Below are 18,320 nucleotides of genomic sequence, written 5' to 3'. Positions count from 1 at the left end.
TCACATTGTACAGCATATTGACGTTTTCTGAGGTGGTGTAAAATACGTCTTAGCATCAAGAACCTTTGAGTTTAAATCGGGACAAAATTTTCAACAGTTAATTCCAGATGGACAAATTTTTTTCCTCATTTAAAAACCTGTTTTGCTTGAAATACATCACAATACGCAAGTAAAAATGGTTGCAATGTTAGTTTTAACCTGTCAGTGAATGTTAGTACAGGAGAAGAGTTAGAAAAGGACTCCTGTATGTGTATTTATATGTAAACTAGCATTCAAAAGTTTGAGGTTGATAAGATTTTGTAATGTTTTTAAAAGAAGTCTCTTAAGCTCACCAAGGCTGCATCTATTTGATCAAAAATACAGGATAAATAGTAATATTGTGAAATATTATTACAATTTTAAATAACTGTTTTCTATTTTATTATATTTTAAAATGTAATTTATTCCTGTGATCAAAGCTGAATTTTCTTCAGTGTCACATGATCCTTCAGAAATCATTCTAATATGCTGATTTGCTGCTCAAGAAACATTTATTGTTATTATCAATGTTTGTTGCTTAATGTTTTTGTGGAATCTGTGATTTTTTTGTGTGATTGTAACACTATAAATGTATTTACTGTCACTTTTGATCAATTTAATGCATCCTTGCTGAAAAAAACATTGATTTCTTTTTTCAATTATCGTACCCCAAACTTTGAAACAGTAGCTAGTGTATTTGTAAGGAAAACAAAAAAGTAAAATGTGAACATTACTTCAAAATGTACAGCACGTATCTCACATTACTATTATACTCACAATAGGGTCATTCACAGTGAAAGAGGTGGAGGGAAGGGTCACAATCTGAAGAGGAGTCATGTGACCGTGTTTGTGGAGCTGGTTTTTCGATTGATTTGGATGGAGTGGGCGGGGCAAAGCGAACAGGTTCACTTGGCGTTGGCCGAGCTGCTGAGCATCTTCCTGACCATCTGTGCGATGGAGTCGCGGTCAATGCCGTAGATTTTGAGCAGGTCGGGCATTTTGCCGCTGCGGGGAACGTGGGCGACACCCAGACGCTGGAGAGTGAAACCAGGCTCATTCACGATAGCGGAGCACACCGCCTCCCCCAGGCCACCTGTGCAATTACAGCATGTAAACATGAGAAGCCACACAAATACCATACAAAATTACCCTATTTTCTGACAGAAAATGACATCATTGATGTCTTGGGAAATCATGTTTTGTCTTTGTGATGTCAGAATTGTTGCAATTACGAGAAAAACAAAATTACAAGTTGGGACTAAGAATTTTATGCAATATCATTTCTTGTATCATGTAACAAGTCCTCATCTCATACCTCATATATCATTCTTGTATGCTGATTTGGTGCTCAACAAACTTGTTAAAATCTATGTTAAAAATATGTTTATGGAAAGCTTGGTTTTCTACAGGATTCTTTGATGAATAGAAAGTTCAAAAGAACAAATCATTATAAATGCCTTCACTGTCACTTTCTGTCAATTTAATGTATCCCTGCTGAATTGAGAGCCTATGGTGTTTTTTTGGTCTTATCTGGTTTATGCTGGTTTAACTGGCTGCCAGCTGACAATCAACCAAAACAAGCAAAATAGACAATTTTTTAAATTAGAATTCACCTGTGCACAGAGCCGATCAGCCCTATACACACACTACATAAGTTGCGTAGGGCCCCGCAAATTACTCAAGGCCCCGCCTTCTCCTCGTGCCAAAGCACGTCAATCAAAGTTTACAATATTGATGAGAAAATTAAGCGGAACTATCCTTCTGGTCACGAAAAGAGAGGGGAAAAAACACCATGAGTGAATTGCAGGAACAGCAATCAGGCAGACTTGTGTTCTCTCCTCTCCAAGTTTGATGTCAGCAAAGAACAGTAAAGTTAAGTTGATGTGCATCTCTCTCTAGTCTGTCTAACCCAGCTGGGCAGTGCATATTTTGGTCGTGATGGCACTCCTCATTATAGGCGCTGCGCACATACTTTTAAAACAAGACAAGGGTTATCTAGTCCTCAAGTCAGTTTAGTTACAACTCTGCAATAAAGCAAGATGGAAAGCAATGTATTGACATTGACTATTGATTTATAGGCTATATTGCATTTAAAATGTTGATTGGCTGGACATACTGGTCAATATGGATGCACATCCCTCAGTAAATAATAACCATCAAGTAGGCCTATCAAGTATTGCTTTTATCATTTAAAACACAGTGACATGCTATGACAAGCCATTTTAGCTTTTATTCATTCACAGGATGCATTTTTGATATCAATAATTAAATGTATACAATTTAAAATGTAAATTCTTGATATTAAGAATGTACTTTTTCTAGTAACAATGTCTATTTGTGATATCAGGAATTACATTTTCATTAGCACTAGTTAAAGGAGTGGGAGCACTGGGGTGTCAGGTGCACTGTTGCCAACTATTTTCAAAGGAAAGTAGCTAACGCCTCCCCTAAAACTTGCTAAATGTCACTAGATGACATCATACATCATCAATTAGCATATTCATGACGTCATCGCGGCGTACTTGCGTTCTGCCTAAAATCATGCTCACATACTGTATAAAGCTGTTCTCATTTACTATATTTTTTTTGTCAGACAATAGAACGAGTAGCTATTGAATGACTTTTTTTTATATGTGTAAAATTATCTGAACTGAGAGAGTTCGGAAACTGGGTGATTTAGCACTGTGATAGTATTACAAGTGATAAGCACAAGAAAAGAAAGGAAAATAAAATGGTCAAACTAAATTCTTTAAATATAAAACAAAAGACAAGTGATAAGTCCATGGAAACAACACTGCTCATTCACGTCTGTCAGCTGCCGTGCTGCTGCTCCTCTCTCAGCCATTCACCGAACAGGGTAGACACAGAGAGAGGTGTGTGACGGCAAGGAGAAAGCAAACCTCGCGCTCGCAGGACTGTGCTGGCAACATTTGGAGGTTACTGAGGTTTGTCCAAAAAGTAGCTAGATTTGTCGCTAGTCGCTTTTTTGAAAAAATGTCACTAAAGGGGTCTGAAAAGTCGCTAAAAATAGCGACAAAGGCACTAAGTTGGCAACACTGGTCAGGTGTGACTGTTGTGTGGCAATGGCAAATGGTTTACATGGTTCATGGGTCAGGTAGGACGGCCCCTTAACAGAATTTTGCTAAGGGCCACAGGAGGTCAGGATCGGCTCTGCCTGTGCATAAAGGTCACAGTTTGAAAAATTCAGATGTTATGTTCAGATATCAGACATTATGCCTTAATAGACTATCTAAATCTCTTCATCCCCGCATGCCCCTGCTTTCAACCTTGCTGCATTCACATGTTCTCTCTGTCCATCTCTATCCTCTTTCTCTCCCTTTGGGGATGTTTGCTTTCAGAATGATTTTGGATATTAAACTCTCTCTCTCTCTCTCTAACTCTCTCTCTAACTCTCTCTCTCTCTCTCTCTCTCTCTCTCTCTCTCTCTCTCTCTCTCTCTCTCTCTCTCTCTCTCTCTCTCTCTCTCTCTCTCTCTCTCTCTCTCTCTCTCTCTCTCTCTCTCTCTCTCTCTCTCTCTCTCTCTCTCTCTCTCTCTCTCTCTCTCTCTCTCTCTCCTCCTCTGGCACGCAGGCAGTAATGCCAGGTCCAGGGCTGTCTGTGTTATCTAGGTCACAACATGCCCAGCAGGCGTACGTTTGCTTAAGGAGACCTGACAGCCCTCCGCTTCTCTGAGTCTTTTTTCCCCCTGAATAAACAGAATGAGACACGGCCCCCACCCCCCCACAAAAAAAAAAAATCCAAAAAATCTACCGATTATAACAACACAAAGCCTCACGCTCCCCAATCCAATGACAATTGTCTAACACATCACGTTTCTTCCAGCCAGCCAATTGCACACTGCCACAACCTCCCTCAAGGCCTCACAGAGCGACTCGACCCTCCTCGGCTGGACGTGCCGTTAACGGCGCTTGGATGTTTAGCCATGCTGAAATGTGTGCTTGAGACAAGGGATAATGTGCTCTAAGCTCGAAACCCACCTTCATAATAGTGGTCCTCAACCGTGATGACACGACCCCTGGTGACGCGCACATGGTCGATGATGGTTTTGGCATCCAGGGGTTTGATTGTAAATGGATCGATCACTCTGATGTAAATTTTCTCTGGGGGGGGGGGGGGTGACACACACACAGCACACATCAGGTGAAGAGTCTATATTAAGTTCGCATAGCAACAACATCAATAAAAGGAGCCCCACACATGACATGTGGGAAAACAATTAAGAATTTGTTCCCTTGTTTTAGTTAAAGGTGAACTAAGTAACTTTTTTTACCTTAACTGAACAGCTTCGGAGTCATTGGAATGGTTATATTACTTATTTCGGGTTGAATGGTGGTCGTTTCGCACCCCCCTGGTGCCCGTGAGCGGAAAATACGCACTTGCAACTTTGAGCGAGTAGGGTCTGCCTGCAGAGCCGGAGGCTGCATTTTCAGGACCCCACTTTTAGGACCGCATTTCTAGGACCCTAGGTTTTTAGTGACAGCGCCACCTACCGAATTAGAGGACCAGCGAAGATGGATGACAATCAGAGTGTGAGTATCAAATGCGAATAAATTTCTACAATTGCGATGCATTTAATTGGAAAGTTAACTTTAACTTTAAATGCACGTAGCAAACGTGATGGTGATTTGCTAAATAAATAGTCTTGAATGCATAGCCATAGTATTTAGCCTCTAATGCTTGAAAATGAATTGTTAGCACGTTCATTTAACGGAACTGTTGCGTGATAAGCCTGTGTTGACTTATTGACAGCACAATAAAACTGTAGCATGTTCGTTCTGAAAGCTTGTTAATTACTCATTGTTCTTCCATTTTAATTCAGTTAAAATAATCTTAATGTTTTCACTGTCACGTGCTCACAGTCAGCCTGTTTAACGTTACCCACAATACATGTTATAGTATGCGTCTACATGCGTCTCTTCATTTTAACATGGTTTTATAATGTGTGCCTCAAATATTAAATACATATGTAGGCTAAATGTGTGTGTGTGTATATATATATATATATATATATATATATATATATATATATATATATATATATATATATATATGGTCAGAAAAAAAGTCGTGTCAATGTTATTTCTATTCAGATTTCTCAATTGAGATGGGCTTTATTGACATGAGTGTTTCTAGAACCTTTGTTCCCACAACATCAAAACCTTTTTTTTTTTTTTTTAATCTTTGAACAGTATGCAATAATAGTATTATGAATTGATATGTGTGCACTTTTTGGTAACTAAGAAAAAAAAATTAAAGAGTAGAACATGTTCAACTAAATGTTCCTTATTTAATTAACTTCTCTTTCTCTCTCTCTCTCTCTCTCTTAGGAGTCAGTGATGATGTTGTCCATGAAGTTCTGTTTGTGGTCCACATCATGAACAAATTTGTTTTTGTGTGTGTTCAAGTTCAGTTATTATATATTATTTTGTAAAATATTTTGTGCGTGCAAGTTCAGTTATATATTATTTTGTAAAATATTTTGTGTGTGCAAGTTCAGTTGTTATATATTATTTTGTAAAATATTTAGTGTGTTCAAGTTGAGGTGTGATAATTTATTTTGTAAAATATACACAATCTACCCCCAGAGTCATCCTTGTCTTCCCTCTATACTTGAAAATGTGGTCGATCTAGTGACTGAAAAGACTATAACATGATTCCTTGTTTATTTTACTTGAGTTATTATATTATGCTAGACCCAATAATTTCTCAACATTCCTAGGAACCAGGTTTAATTGCAATAAATAAAGTAGTATTTGGGTGTAATAAAACTGTAAAACTCTAATGTAGTTAAAACTGGGTGGGTGGAAATACTGCCTGGCACAACTAGGGTCCTGGAAATGCGTTCCTGAGACTGCGGTCCTCTAATTCGGTAGGTGGCGCTGTCACAAAAAACTAGGGTCCTAGAAATGCGGTCCTAGAAGTGGGGTCCTGAAAATGCAGCCTCCGGCTCTGCAGGCAGATAATATTGCTTTGAGCCGGCGGGCCGCTGTGATATCAGGTCTCGCGATGTAAACAATTGTTTTACGGCCAAAATAAATCTGCTCAAATACTGTCATTATTGCGCTCCCTCACGCTGTCCGAACCCGAATGAAGAAGACGTTTTAAAGAATGTTCCATCTGCTTTGATGTCGTTGATCTATAGCCTCTCGAGTTTTTACAACAGTGTTGTCAAATATCTATTCCGAAGCTGTGGGGGGAGCTCTAGAGAGAAACCTGCGAGCAAAAAGCGAGAATACAGCGAAGAAATCCCAAAGCTACTGAGTGCTGCTTTAAATCTAAAAGAGGGAATGAATTAGTTCAATGATTTACTAAAACAAGGGAACAGATTAATACATCGTGGGAGTGAATTATTAACTCTGGGCCACGATTTAACTAAAACGAGGGAACAAATTCTTATTCATGTCGAAGATATACAGTACTGGCCAAATTTTTATTACTTTTTTATTTTATTTTTGTGCAGGATTTTACCTTTCTTGAGGAGCTCAGCTGCAGCCAGAGCTTCATGGAGGGTCATTCCAGCTCCGATCACTGTAACCTGATCTTCCTTACTCTGGCACACCACCTGGTCAGGTCATTTATACATTTATGGCACATTATCATAATATGCAAGTGGTAAAATGTGCCAAAACAACATATTTTAAATATCAATTGTTAATAAAGGGAGAGGCGTTACCTTGGCTTGGCCAACATGGAAGTCCTCGTTGCTGTTGTAAATGATTGCAGTCTCTGGACGAGTGGTCCTGATGTAGCAAACACCCTAAAGTACGAAATAAACTAAAAATAAATACTTTTTCTTACAGTTTTCAATAGGATTATAATTAGAATAGTCTCCCTTTCTATTCATGAGTTGAAATCTATCTATCTATCTATCTATCTATCTATCTATCTATCTATCTATCTATCTATCTATCTATCTATCTATCTATCTATCTATCTATCTATCTATCTATCTATCTAATTGAATAGAAATTCATACATTAAATTGGAATTTAAAAAGTATTTTCAATTCAAATCTGAATATACCAACATCCTTATCAATAGATAATGTACTGTACATTTTCTGTGTTCAAATATTTTGTTTGAATTTTAAGTATTGTGTACCAGCATCAGTTATCGACCACTCATAACAGCAGATATAACATGCCAACCTTAGTGTTGGCTGCAAGCTCCACAGCCTTTTCAGTTGACATGGCATCACTGGGGTAGAAAATGGTGGCAGTGGGGATGGCTCTAAAAATAGCCATGTCCTCCAGTCCCATGTGGGCCGGTCCGTCCTGTCCTGAAGCACACACACACACACATCAGCCACACACTGGCACTGTTAATTAAGACTGAACAGCATTTGTACATCAGATATGTGAGGCAGGTGCACACACATGTGACAGTCGAGCAGTCAGGCAGGTGTACAGACAGACGGAGTGGCATGCAGTGTACCTGTGCTAACGGAGGGGATGCCTGGTCACCCGGAGACAGCCTCCGAGATACACAGGGGGAGGGAGAGAGGGAGAAGGGGTTGTGCTAAGAGTCGCACCACCTCCAGACAACCAGGAGAACAAAACACACATTAGAAAGACAGCTTTAGGAAAAGGAGGGGTGAATTGCTCACAAATCTATTCAAAAACATCATAGTTAAGAGTCACAGCTGCAGTGTGTGAGAGAGGAGAATAGAGTGCGACAGTCAGGTTCCGGAAGTAAAAATTCAACAATATTTTTAACAATAACTTAAATATCTTTAAAGACAGCCCTGCTGTGAGTTCTTAAGTTATGTTTTGAATGATAAAATATGCTTTTGTTTGCCTTCAGCCTGTGTTATTTTAACTTATTTTTAAAATAATCGTGTTTAACAGCTGAATTTGTGGTGGAAAACTACATTACCCATGATGCTGTACACAGAATTCCATCAATCAGAGAGTCAGAGTAAGCAACGCCCTCTCCCATTAAGTACCACAAATGATGTAATCGAGTTCAAAATACTTAAATATTTTTATATATATAATTTTGCATATTAAATATATTGTTTATATAGATATAATCAACAATTTGAAATGAACAGTTTAATTTGATTTAGTCATTCCCAGTGCTTCATGGGATTGTAGTTCTTCCCCTCAGTAAAGCCATTAAGTACATAGTCTTGTCTTTTTGGCACATTTTCAAATAATGCCTTGCTTTAAATAAAAGTTTGCAATGTTGTGATTCAGCTTACAGCTGGTTAGTTTGGTTCACGGCTTATAACTCTTTAACAAACTCTTTTTTTTTTTTTAAATCCCTATGGGTAAAATGAATGGAAAAAATACTTCCGGAACCAAGGCCACTGAAAAAGGGGTGGGGCTTTGATTGTGGCCTGTGAAACAAAAGAAGGCACTTCTTACCGACAGACAGGCCACAGTGGGAGCCGCAGAGGTTTATGTTGCTGTCTGAGATGGCGGCCATGCGGAGCTGGTCATAGGCGCGGGTGAAGAAAGTGGCCAGGCTGCTGGCGAACACGATGTTTCGCTCACGTGCGGCACAGCCTGTGGCAACACTGACCTGTGAGCGATGGATAATGGTGTGAAAACATTTTGATCCTGATCTCGCAACATTCCGAACTGATCGGACTTTTTAATGTGGGCCGGTATAAGAGCAACCTAGCAACACCCTAGAAACCACCTAGAAAACCCTAGCAAACCCCACTCACAACATCTTAGCAAGTATATAGTAGCCATTTACAAACCCAAGCACAGCAAAAATCTACTGTATACTAGAACCACTTTATTTTGAATTTTTTTGAAAGAAATGATACACAAGAGCATATCCAAACCAAAAGGCATGACATTTGGTACTACACAGGCAGATGCATCAGACATAAATAGTTTAATAGCCAATACCCCCTCAATATTTTGTAGGTTGTAATATACTAGAGAAGAGACACATGGAATCTGCTAAACAGGAACTCCATTTTATCCTTCATATAAGAGGAATTACCAACATGCAGCTCACACACACTCGCTATCATTTCCTGTTTCCTGTCTCAAATCCACTCCATGCGAGCCTAAGCCACAGTAAGGCTATATACAGCATATGTATATATGTGACCCTGGATCACAAAACCAGTCACAAGTAGCAAGGGTATATTTGTGGCAATAGCCAACAATACATTGTATGGGTAAAAATCTATTTTTCTTTTATGCCAAAAATCATTAGGATATTAAAGATCATGTTCCATGAAGATATTTTGTAAATTTCCTGCTGTAAATATATAAAACATTTATTTTTGTGAGTGAATGCAGCACAATCGCCAACATAAATGGACAACTTTAAAGGCGATTTTCTCAATGTTTCGATTTTTTTGCACCCTCAGATTCCAGATTTTCAAATAGTTGTATATCGGCAATATATTGTCCTATCCTAACAAACCATACATCAATGGAAAACATATTTATTCAGCTTTCAGATGATGTATAAATAAAAAAAAATTGACCCATGTGACTGGTTTTGTGGTCCAGGGTCACATATTCTACATTTAAAAAGTGGCTTAAGAGTCCAAATACTTTTTGAAGCCACTCTATTATAACATTTGCATTTAGCTATCAAAATCAATTCATATTTTCTTTTTGACAGACAGTAGTGCACATGACTCCCTCATCAGTATGCACACTAACATCTATTAATATATGTCCTCTAATTGGTGTCAGTATTGCCTCTGATTGGTTAACTGTGTGGAGCAGATATGAACTCTGACCATTTAATTAGTATTCAGATTGTTATCACGTCCATTACGATCGCTTCCCAAAACTAGAAATCACAAATGAGTGACCTACATTTTACCTACCACACGTACCAAGGGAACAATGACTGTAGAGACAAAGCAGAAATATTTTGGCTTACAGCACAGATCCTAAAGAATGTGCTTCTGAGATGAAGGCGGTGCAGGTTTTCTGCATGGCTTCTCGGGGAAAGGCACTGCAGCAGGACGCGTGCAAAATGGAGCGTAAGTGGGTCACATCTTCACTGCTGCATTATGGATAGAGCGCATGTATTATTCAACAAACCAGCGACTTTGGTGCTTTGAGGGGCATTTTACGTGGCCAATCCCACAGCTCTACTTTACCCAGAACAATCTAGGGAGTGTTTAGGGGTGTTTCGTTCACTGAGCTCTTCCAAATGTGAAGACCTTTGATTTGGGTCTCAAAACTGTCAAGGGTGCTAAAATGTAGAAATTAAAGGGGTACTACGGGCTGGCAAAATGGGCTTTCAATCAAACTTGGCTGCATGTGCAGAAGAAAGGTGAAAAAAAGATAAGAATTGAAATCGCTGCTACCTGACTATAGAAATTTTGGATCTTTCAGATATTTTAGTGATAATACTTGATAGTTTCCTACCATGTTCTGCTCTGCGCTGTAGCACTCAATAAAGCGGTTGGGATGCTCATTTTTAAAGATTTCAGAATAGGTGAAATTTTTGGTGTCGACATCCATAGCCACCACTCTCTCGTTGTAACGTCCCAGTTTGGCCAAGGCCATCCCATATGCCTTGCAGGTGGCAATCTGTCGGGAAAAAACACGGTGAAGAGAGCTAGACCATGATAATTATGCTTACAGTGCCTGCATAATGATTATTCAAGTCTAAGCACATTTTAACAATTCCAAATCACATCAATCTTAATAACTACTATTAATTTAGTATATAAAAATGTATAAGTGATATTTAATTATTAACGAAAAAGAAAGCCTTTTATGCAGACAAAAATGCATAATTATTAAGCAATTATTGGACCAAAACATAGATTTAACTCACACTGGAATGTCAAAAATTATTAATTAATACTGTAGAAATTGCGAGTGCAAGTTAAATATACTTTTTGGCCCATTTTTTCTGTAAAATAAAACCTGCACACCTAAGGCGTTTTTCACTTCCAGCCCTCGTTAACAATTATCACTTATAAATTATTATTCAAAATGAATAGTTATTAAGTTTGACGTGCTTTGGAATTGGTAAAATGTGTTTTTAAAAAAAGATCAGAATATTGACTTGCATAATAATTATACACGCACTGTATATATCATCCATCTAACCATCAGTCCATCTTTTTTGTGCCTTGACCTCTCACCTTCTCTCCAGGCTTGTAGTTGGGAGCGCTGGGCATGCGGACATTGCGCAGGCTCACGGGTGGAGCATCTTCAATGGGTGAGGTTGGGTACATGCGCTTGTTACTGTTTAGGATGCGGCTCTGGATGTCTCTCATGACGCTCTCTGCCATGTCCTTTGACAGGACCTTGCCATGCCATCCCATCTTATCTTCTGCCACTGAAGACAACAAAGTTTTTTATCAAAGAATACAGGGTTTTTCCTGCATTGAAAATATTTTGGCGGCTGCCAAAATGAATCTTTGTCCGGCCAAATATTTATTTAATGTGACGATACCTGCTGTTCTGCAGTACCGTTACCCGCTGACAGCCTTTAAAATGCTTCCATGAGAGCAAGCACTCTGTGAAGAGCGCCAAATGTTTCTGTTTACGATGTGTTTTTGCAGCATTGAGCAGTGTAACCAATAACAGACATAGGCCTATCTGTTGAGCGTGTGAATGCAATGGCCAATCAGATGTGTTTAAGTTAGTCATGTGTGTTCAGCGCGAGTTCTGCACGCGCGCCAATCCTTTCATTATAACCAACAAAGTATAAACACGATGCTAATAAGAGATTCATTGCACAGCTTCATTGATTATAACGGGAGTTTTCACGAGTGCAGCTTTGTGTACCTCGCGTTGTGATTGACAGCTTGCTCACTTTCTGCATATAATAAAACATTTTTTTTTAATGCTGCTAAGTACACATTGCAAAGTTTCTGGATTGACAGCCGTATTTAAACTGATTGACAGTGATAACCATAGCAATGGACGGAACAAAACAATCTTATACTGTATCTCAAATGATCTGTGCATTAAGTCTTGGAGTGTAAATGCAAATTATAGATATGTAATGAGAAATGTATTTGTTGTCCATCATAAAATCCGGTACTCGGTGACTTAACATGTATGTACTGTACATTTACAGATTTTTAAATATAAAATAGTTCTAAGCACTTTGTTTTATGTATTTTTTAGTCCTGACAGTGATTTTTTTTTTAGTTAATATTGCATATTTTGGACTTATTATCAATACTGGGCTTGCAGTTTACATGGGTAGGGTACTTTGTACTGTGTGTGTGGATGACCCAGGAAAAGCCCAGGAATAGTTCTATCAGTCTTTACAGATTAGGATGTTATAGGTATAAATATACCAGGAATGCCTTTGCCCTTGATGGTCTTGGCGATGATGGCCGTGGGCTGGTGGCGTGGTTGGCTCATGGCTTTACACAGCTCCTCCACACTGTGGCCGTCCACAATGATGGCATGCCACCTGAAAACACACCAAAAAACTAATTGATTGATGGCTATATACTTCACAAACACTCACATATAAAAATATGTATATTTAGTGTTAATCCTCCTAAATTATGGAATTCACTACCCCTTACACTTTGTAATATCTCATCTGTGGCTACATTCAAGACTCAGCTGAAAACATATCTATTTAACATGTATTTTGGATAAATGTAAATGACTAAATAAATGTATTGTAATGTAAAATGTAAAGCGACCTTGAGCTACGGAAAGGCGCTATCTAAATAAAACTTCTTTTATTAACTTCTTCTTTATCGTATTCCCCGAGAACACTTGCAATATTCGACACGTTTCGTATGGGATCATTCTGTGATACTTTTGCATCTTTTTTTAAAAGCTTGATGCTCCTCGCCATTACATGGACGATCGCGAGCAGGACATTTTTATAAAAAATACTCCTTTTGTAGTCCATAAAAGAAAGAAGGGCGTACGGCATTAGAACAACACCAGGGTGAGTAAATGACGACTTAATTTTCATTTTAGGGTGACCTATCCTTTTAAATAATTATAATTCATTTTTATTTGGAATTGAAATATAACATGTTCTTGACTTGTTTTTCAAAATTCACCCATACAGTATGTCATTTACCAGACACTTTTATCCAAACCCTCCTGGAGCAACTTGAGGTACCCTTTCTGGGGTTTGAACCTACAAAGTTTTGGCTCCCAGCCCATGCCTTTAACAATCTCCATCCAACCTACCCAAAGGCCTCACAGCGTCTCTGGTACTTCTCCACATGGTGCTGCAGTGGTGCCGGGTCGCTCTGGCCCAGACGGTTGATGTCCAGTATGGCCAACAGATTATCCAGCTGGTAGTAGGAAGCGAAGGACATGGCCTCCCATACAGCCCCTTCCGACATTTCTCCATCTCCCAGCAGACAGTACACGTGATAACTGCAAAAGAGTCAATTACATTTATTGCACTTTGTGCAGACAATGCAATAATAAGAAGAAATGTTTCTTGAGCATCATATCAGCATATTAGTATGATTTCTGAAGGATTACGTGACGCTAAAGACTGGAGTAATGATGCTGAAAATTCAGCTTTGATCACAGGAATAACTTACATTTTAAAATATATTCAGTTCTTTTAAATTGTAATAATATTTCAAAATATTACTGTTTTCACTGTATTCTTGACCAGATAAATGCAGCCTTGGTGAGCATATGAGAAGCATTATAAAGTCTTTCCGACCCTTACACCTCATCACCGCCGCCCTTCTTAATACCACCTGACACATTCCTGTCACGCCAGATCTTACATGAATGAGAAGAGATAGGTTCAATGGATTAGAAATCAGCTGGGATTTGAGAAAAATTGCTCTCTGCACAGCAACATATGTACATACACAGATTATTTATTCATTGGCTTTCACAATGCATTATAAATAGAGAGCTAGCCAAAGAAAGGACTGCACAAAAATTAGGTTTCAATTTGGGAATAATTTGTGTGCTTATGCCTATATTGAATTCTATCCAAGATATAAAAATAACCGGGTGATGGCCGCTGGGGCTTTGATTATTAGAGCAGAAGAATCGTGAAAGCACAGCTTGACAGGAAAACTCCACACCCTTCAAATCGGCAGCACACTCCCACACGGACATACAAACAATTCTGGTAAATACATTTTCTGCATCTTTGCATATTATATTTATGGTTTAAGCATCTTAGCACTAGGGTATTTTTTAAATCTGTTTAGCTTTTTTCAACATTCTTCAGTGTGTGATGTTGCTGTTTGAGCATGGAAAAGGTCTGCAAAGTAACAAAGCACAAATTCACTCCAAAAGGAGGTATTCTCTATATCAGTGTTTCTGAACTCCCCGAAACGCCTCGATTGTAGTTTTCTTCTAAATATTCCTCATTTAAATAATTCCCGACCAAAGCATTCTCAAAAAAACGGTGAGGCCTGGTTGAGTTGCTTTAGTAGTATGTTGAAAATCGCGGTTATGATAATGGGCGTGGCATTTCCCGAAACACGCTCGAAGCGGTTGACCAATCACAACACATTTTTTTTACAAACTAAATCAAGACTTTGAAAAAGGGCCCCCTGTAAAATAGATCAAGTAATTTCGAGTTTGCATGAATCGCAAGCTATAAAGCTGTTTCTTTTACTGTAGAGCTAAAATATGCAGTTATCATTAACGTGTGGGTTTATGGATAACATTCTTACCTGGATTTGTCAAAGTATTTTGCTGAATAGGCCATTCCACAGGCTACACCCAGCCCCTGTCCCAGAGAGCCTGTGGCCACATCCACAAACTGCTGCTTCTGTCAAACACACACTCACACACTCATTTGGATGTTACATCAAATAACAGCTCATTGGTTAATCATGCGTTTGCAGCCAGTTTAACCTGAACAATCATTTATGATCTAATGAACTACAATATTTCTCACGGTGCTCCTGAATATTTTCTGCTCTGAGAGCAGGCAAATTTCATATAATTTTGATTGAATATGTTAAAGAAGAGCATCTGATCTTAGATGAGTGTGTGTGTTACTCACGGGTGTGGGGTGTCCCTCCAGAGTTGAGTCGACCTGACACATGCTCATGAGCTCAGACTCTTTCAGGAAGCCGATCTCCACCCACACAGAGTAGAGAATAGGAGCCGCATGACCCTGTGGACGACAAAAAAAATAAAATAATCAAATCTATGAATTAACCACAATACCACCATTATGCAATTATCAAACAATTACTTAACAATTTTTTAAAAACTGTTTAAGAGCTGATAAACATATTTAGCATGGGACTGTATTATTATATTATTATTATATTACATTGTTTTTTGGGATTTTATTATTTATGTTATTTTATATTATTTATATTACCACCATTATGCAATTATCAAAAAATTACTTCATTTAAAAAAAACTGTTTGAACGCTGATAAACATATTTAACATAGCCCTGTATTATTTTATTATATTACATTGATTTTAGTATTATATATTTGTATATTTAATTTAATTTATATTACCACTACTATTATGCAATTATCCAACAATTAAAAACCAACTTTAAAAAACTGTTTAAAAACTGATAAACATATTTAGTATAGCCCTGTATTATCATATTATTATATATTATATTTTTTTATATTATATTATATTATTTACATTATTCATATTTTTATTATATATTATATAATAGGCTTATTATATCTACTTTTTCACAAATTTTCATGGAACTCATAGTACAATTAGTTATATTTATTATAGCTGAATTTTGGTAAGGCTAATAAGATCAATGTGTATTTTTGTCATATAATTATAATACCGTGGTATTCGTCAATGTACCTTGGAGTATAATGTAAAATTCCATTTGCATATAGATATGTTAATAATTCAGTAGCACTATTTCAAAGTGCGATGGTTTTACCATCACTGTACCATAATACTGGCACAGTACTTTTTATAGGGATATGTAGCACCAAATAATGTAATTCTCCTGACTTACTGTCATCTTGGTTTAAACTTGAAATATCAAACCTGACACTTGAATAATCCCAGTTAGCTGAGTCTCTTCTCTTGTAACCTCACCTTGGACAAGATAAAGCGGTCATTATTGGGGTTCCTGGGGTCATCTGGCCTGTACTTCATAGTGTGGAAGAAAAGCACAGACATGATCTCTGCCACACTGCAGCATGATGTTGGATGCCTGGCCAATGAAATGGGAAAGATTTTGAAGGTTAGGATAGGTAAAGGTAGTTTCATATAACATTCACTTAAAATAATTTTCTCACACACACACATACACACACAAAAAAATTATAAAAATAAAAATAATTGAGCTTGTCGGGTTTGAATAAGACAATTAGTGACTTTCTATCCAAAAGGATGCCAAAGGTGATGTTTAATCCAGGATGCCCCACCGGCACCACACTTATGGCATAATCTAAAGCTTTGAGCAATCATACCACCCACTAACACCCATCTGCTTCAAGATTAGGTCCGAGACAGCACTAAAAACCACATGCTGTGAAACAGACTCGGCATCAGATCAAATCTTCACCTGTCAAAGTGGTGTTTTAAAATGCAATTTAATGTTATGCTCAGATATGAATTACTGCGCCAGTTGGATTCATGCGGCAATTTACATAACAGCTCAGCAGTAGCATTAGAAAACAGAGGAAAGAACATGTGTATGAAACAACGGTCATGAAAAACAATGATCATCTTCATGCACCCGTCTTATAAACTTAAAAATGAATCAAGTTTTTGTTTCCATTTCAAAACCATCATTTTAATTTAATTTTTATTAAAGATGATTTATCTTCCTAAGAGTGAAAAAGCAGATGGAATACAGAAAATGAGCCAAACTAAAATGCAAAATAGATTCTTCAATGAAGCATTACACATTCTTACCAAAATAAATTACAAAAGAAGACTTCATTAAATAGCGATGTAAAATAAAATTACTATTATTAGATTCGATATTTAGTATTGTTCTCAAACATTGCAAAAGTTGATTACATGTGTATTCCATAAAACAACCCTTTTAATTGTCCCAAATTGAAAAGAACTAGCTGCAATTGCATTGCTGTAAAAAAATATTATTAATAATAATAATAAAATTGACCCCATAGTTGCTGTTAAAAACTGGTAAAATAAAGTAAAATAGTTCAATAAATTGCATTTTTAAGCTCACTTTAAATACGCAGCAATGCACATTTTACTACAAATAAACAGAAAAAACTAAAAAATCCAGAATAAAATTTAATTTGTCCTTTTTTTAACAGCATCATCTCACCATCTGTCTTCTTAGGTTTGAGGACAAAGATTATGTCTTGCATAAGGGTGTGCATGCAAGAGTGTGTTTGCTTACACTCAACAGTCTATCTATCTATCTATCTGTCTGTCTGTCTGTCTGTCTGTCTGTCTGTCTGTCTGTCTGTCTGTCTGTCTGTCTGTCTGTCTGTCTGTCTGTCTGTCTGTCTGTCTGTCTGTCTATCTATCTATCTATCTATCTATCTATCTATCTATCTATCTATCTATCTATCTATCTGTCTGTCTGTCTGTCTGTTCAAATAAGTCACATTAAAAAAACATGCAGGTATTTGCAGAAAGTGTGCCAACTCTTACCCGTTGCCCACTGCGGTGGTGGCTTTGATAGAGTTGATTCGGAGGCGGTTGGCAATGTTTCTCAGCGCCTGCACGGTCTGCTGGTCTGGTTTGTGGTAGTCCTCCATGGGTTCAGCCTAATAGCACCACAGAATGAAAGGAGAGAATGAGGTTGAGGAGAGCACTGGTTGCGTGTCTGTGAGAGATAGAAAAAGAAGGAGGAGAGGAGAGGGAGGCTGCTTTATGCCAGTGCACATACACACACTTTATAGTGTGCAACACAGGTCGGGAGGCAATGGGCATTGGCTGTGACAGAGAAAGTGGGTGTGTGCCGAGAAGAGAGAGAGAGAGAGAGAGAGAGAGAGAGAGAGAGAGAGAGAGAGAGAGAGAGAGAGAGAGAGAGAGAGAGAGAGAGAGAGAGAGGTGGAATCCCTCATTATGACTTTTGACTGCTGGATCTAAACTCATTACAAGATTAAAGCCTGAGTCTATTGAGATTTTAAAGGATGTGTGTGTGTGCGTGTTTGGGTTTAATTAGCTATGGTTTAGGGATCAAATTGTGCCCATAACTTAGTCAAATATATAAAATAATTTATATCCTCAACTAGGATTATTAAAATACATGCAGATTGGTTTTATGTACTTTTAGTTTTTGTTGTTGTTTTTTTTATGATTTTTTCAAGTAACAATTTACAGTAAGGTCTCATTTGTAAATGTTAGTTAAATGCATTAGCTAAAATTAGCTATCAATTATCAATCTATTTACAGCATTTATTAATCATTTGTAGTTAAAAATAC

General features: G+C 37.7%; 1 protein-coding gene across 1 annotated transcript; it reads right to left on the bottom strand.

Annotated features, from left to right (window-relative positions):
- Window positions 1–923: 923 nt before the first annotated feature.
- On the bottom strand, window positions 924–17,650 carry tkta (transketolase a; the record flags this gene model as incomplete). The annotated part of the gene is made up of 14 exons (XM_081357439.1): window positions 924–1,111; window positions 4,017–4,139; window positions 6,508–6,601; window positions 6,713–6,796; window positions 7,188–7,318; window positions 8,409–8,565; window positions 10,398–10,562; window positions 11,126–11,322; window positions 12,296–12,414; window positions 13,161–13,352; window positions 14,630–14,727; window positions 14,965–15,078; window positions 16,002–16,119; window positions 17,544–17,650. The coding sequence occupies 14 exons, from the start codon at window positions 17,648–17,650 to the stop codon at window positions 924–926; spliced, it is 1,887 nt and encodes a 628-aa protein (XP_081213565.1).
- Between the last annotated feature and the right edge of the window lie 670 nt (window positions 17,651–18,320).

This window comes from Scardinius erythrophthalmus (assembly GCF_964197995.2).
Source record: "Scardinius erythrophthalmus genome assembly, chromosome: 25".
In the NCBI taxonomy this organism is placed as follows: domain Eukaryota; kingdom Metazoa; phylum Chordata; class Actinopteri; order Cypriniformes; family Leuciscidae; genus Scardinius; species Scardinius erythrophthalmus.
The sequence above is the reverse complement of the archived record's forward strand: the minus strand, read 5'-3'. Positions and strand labels throughout refer to the sequence as shown.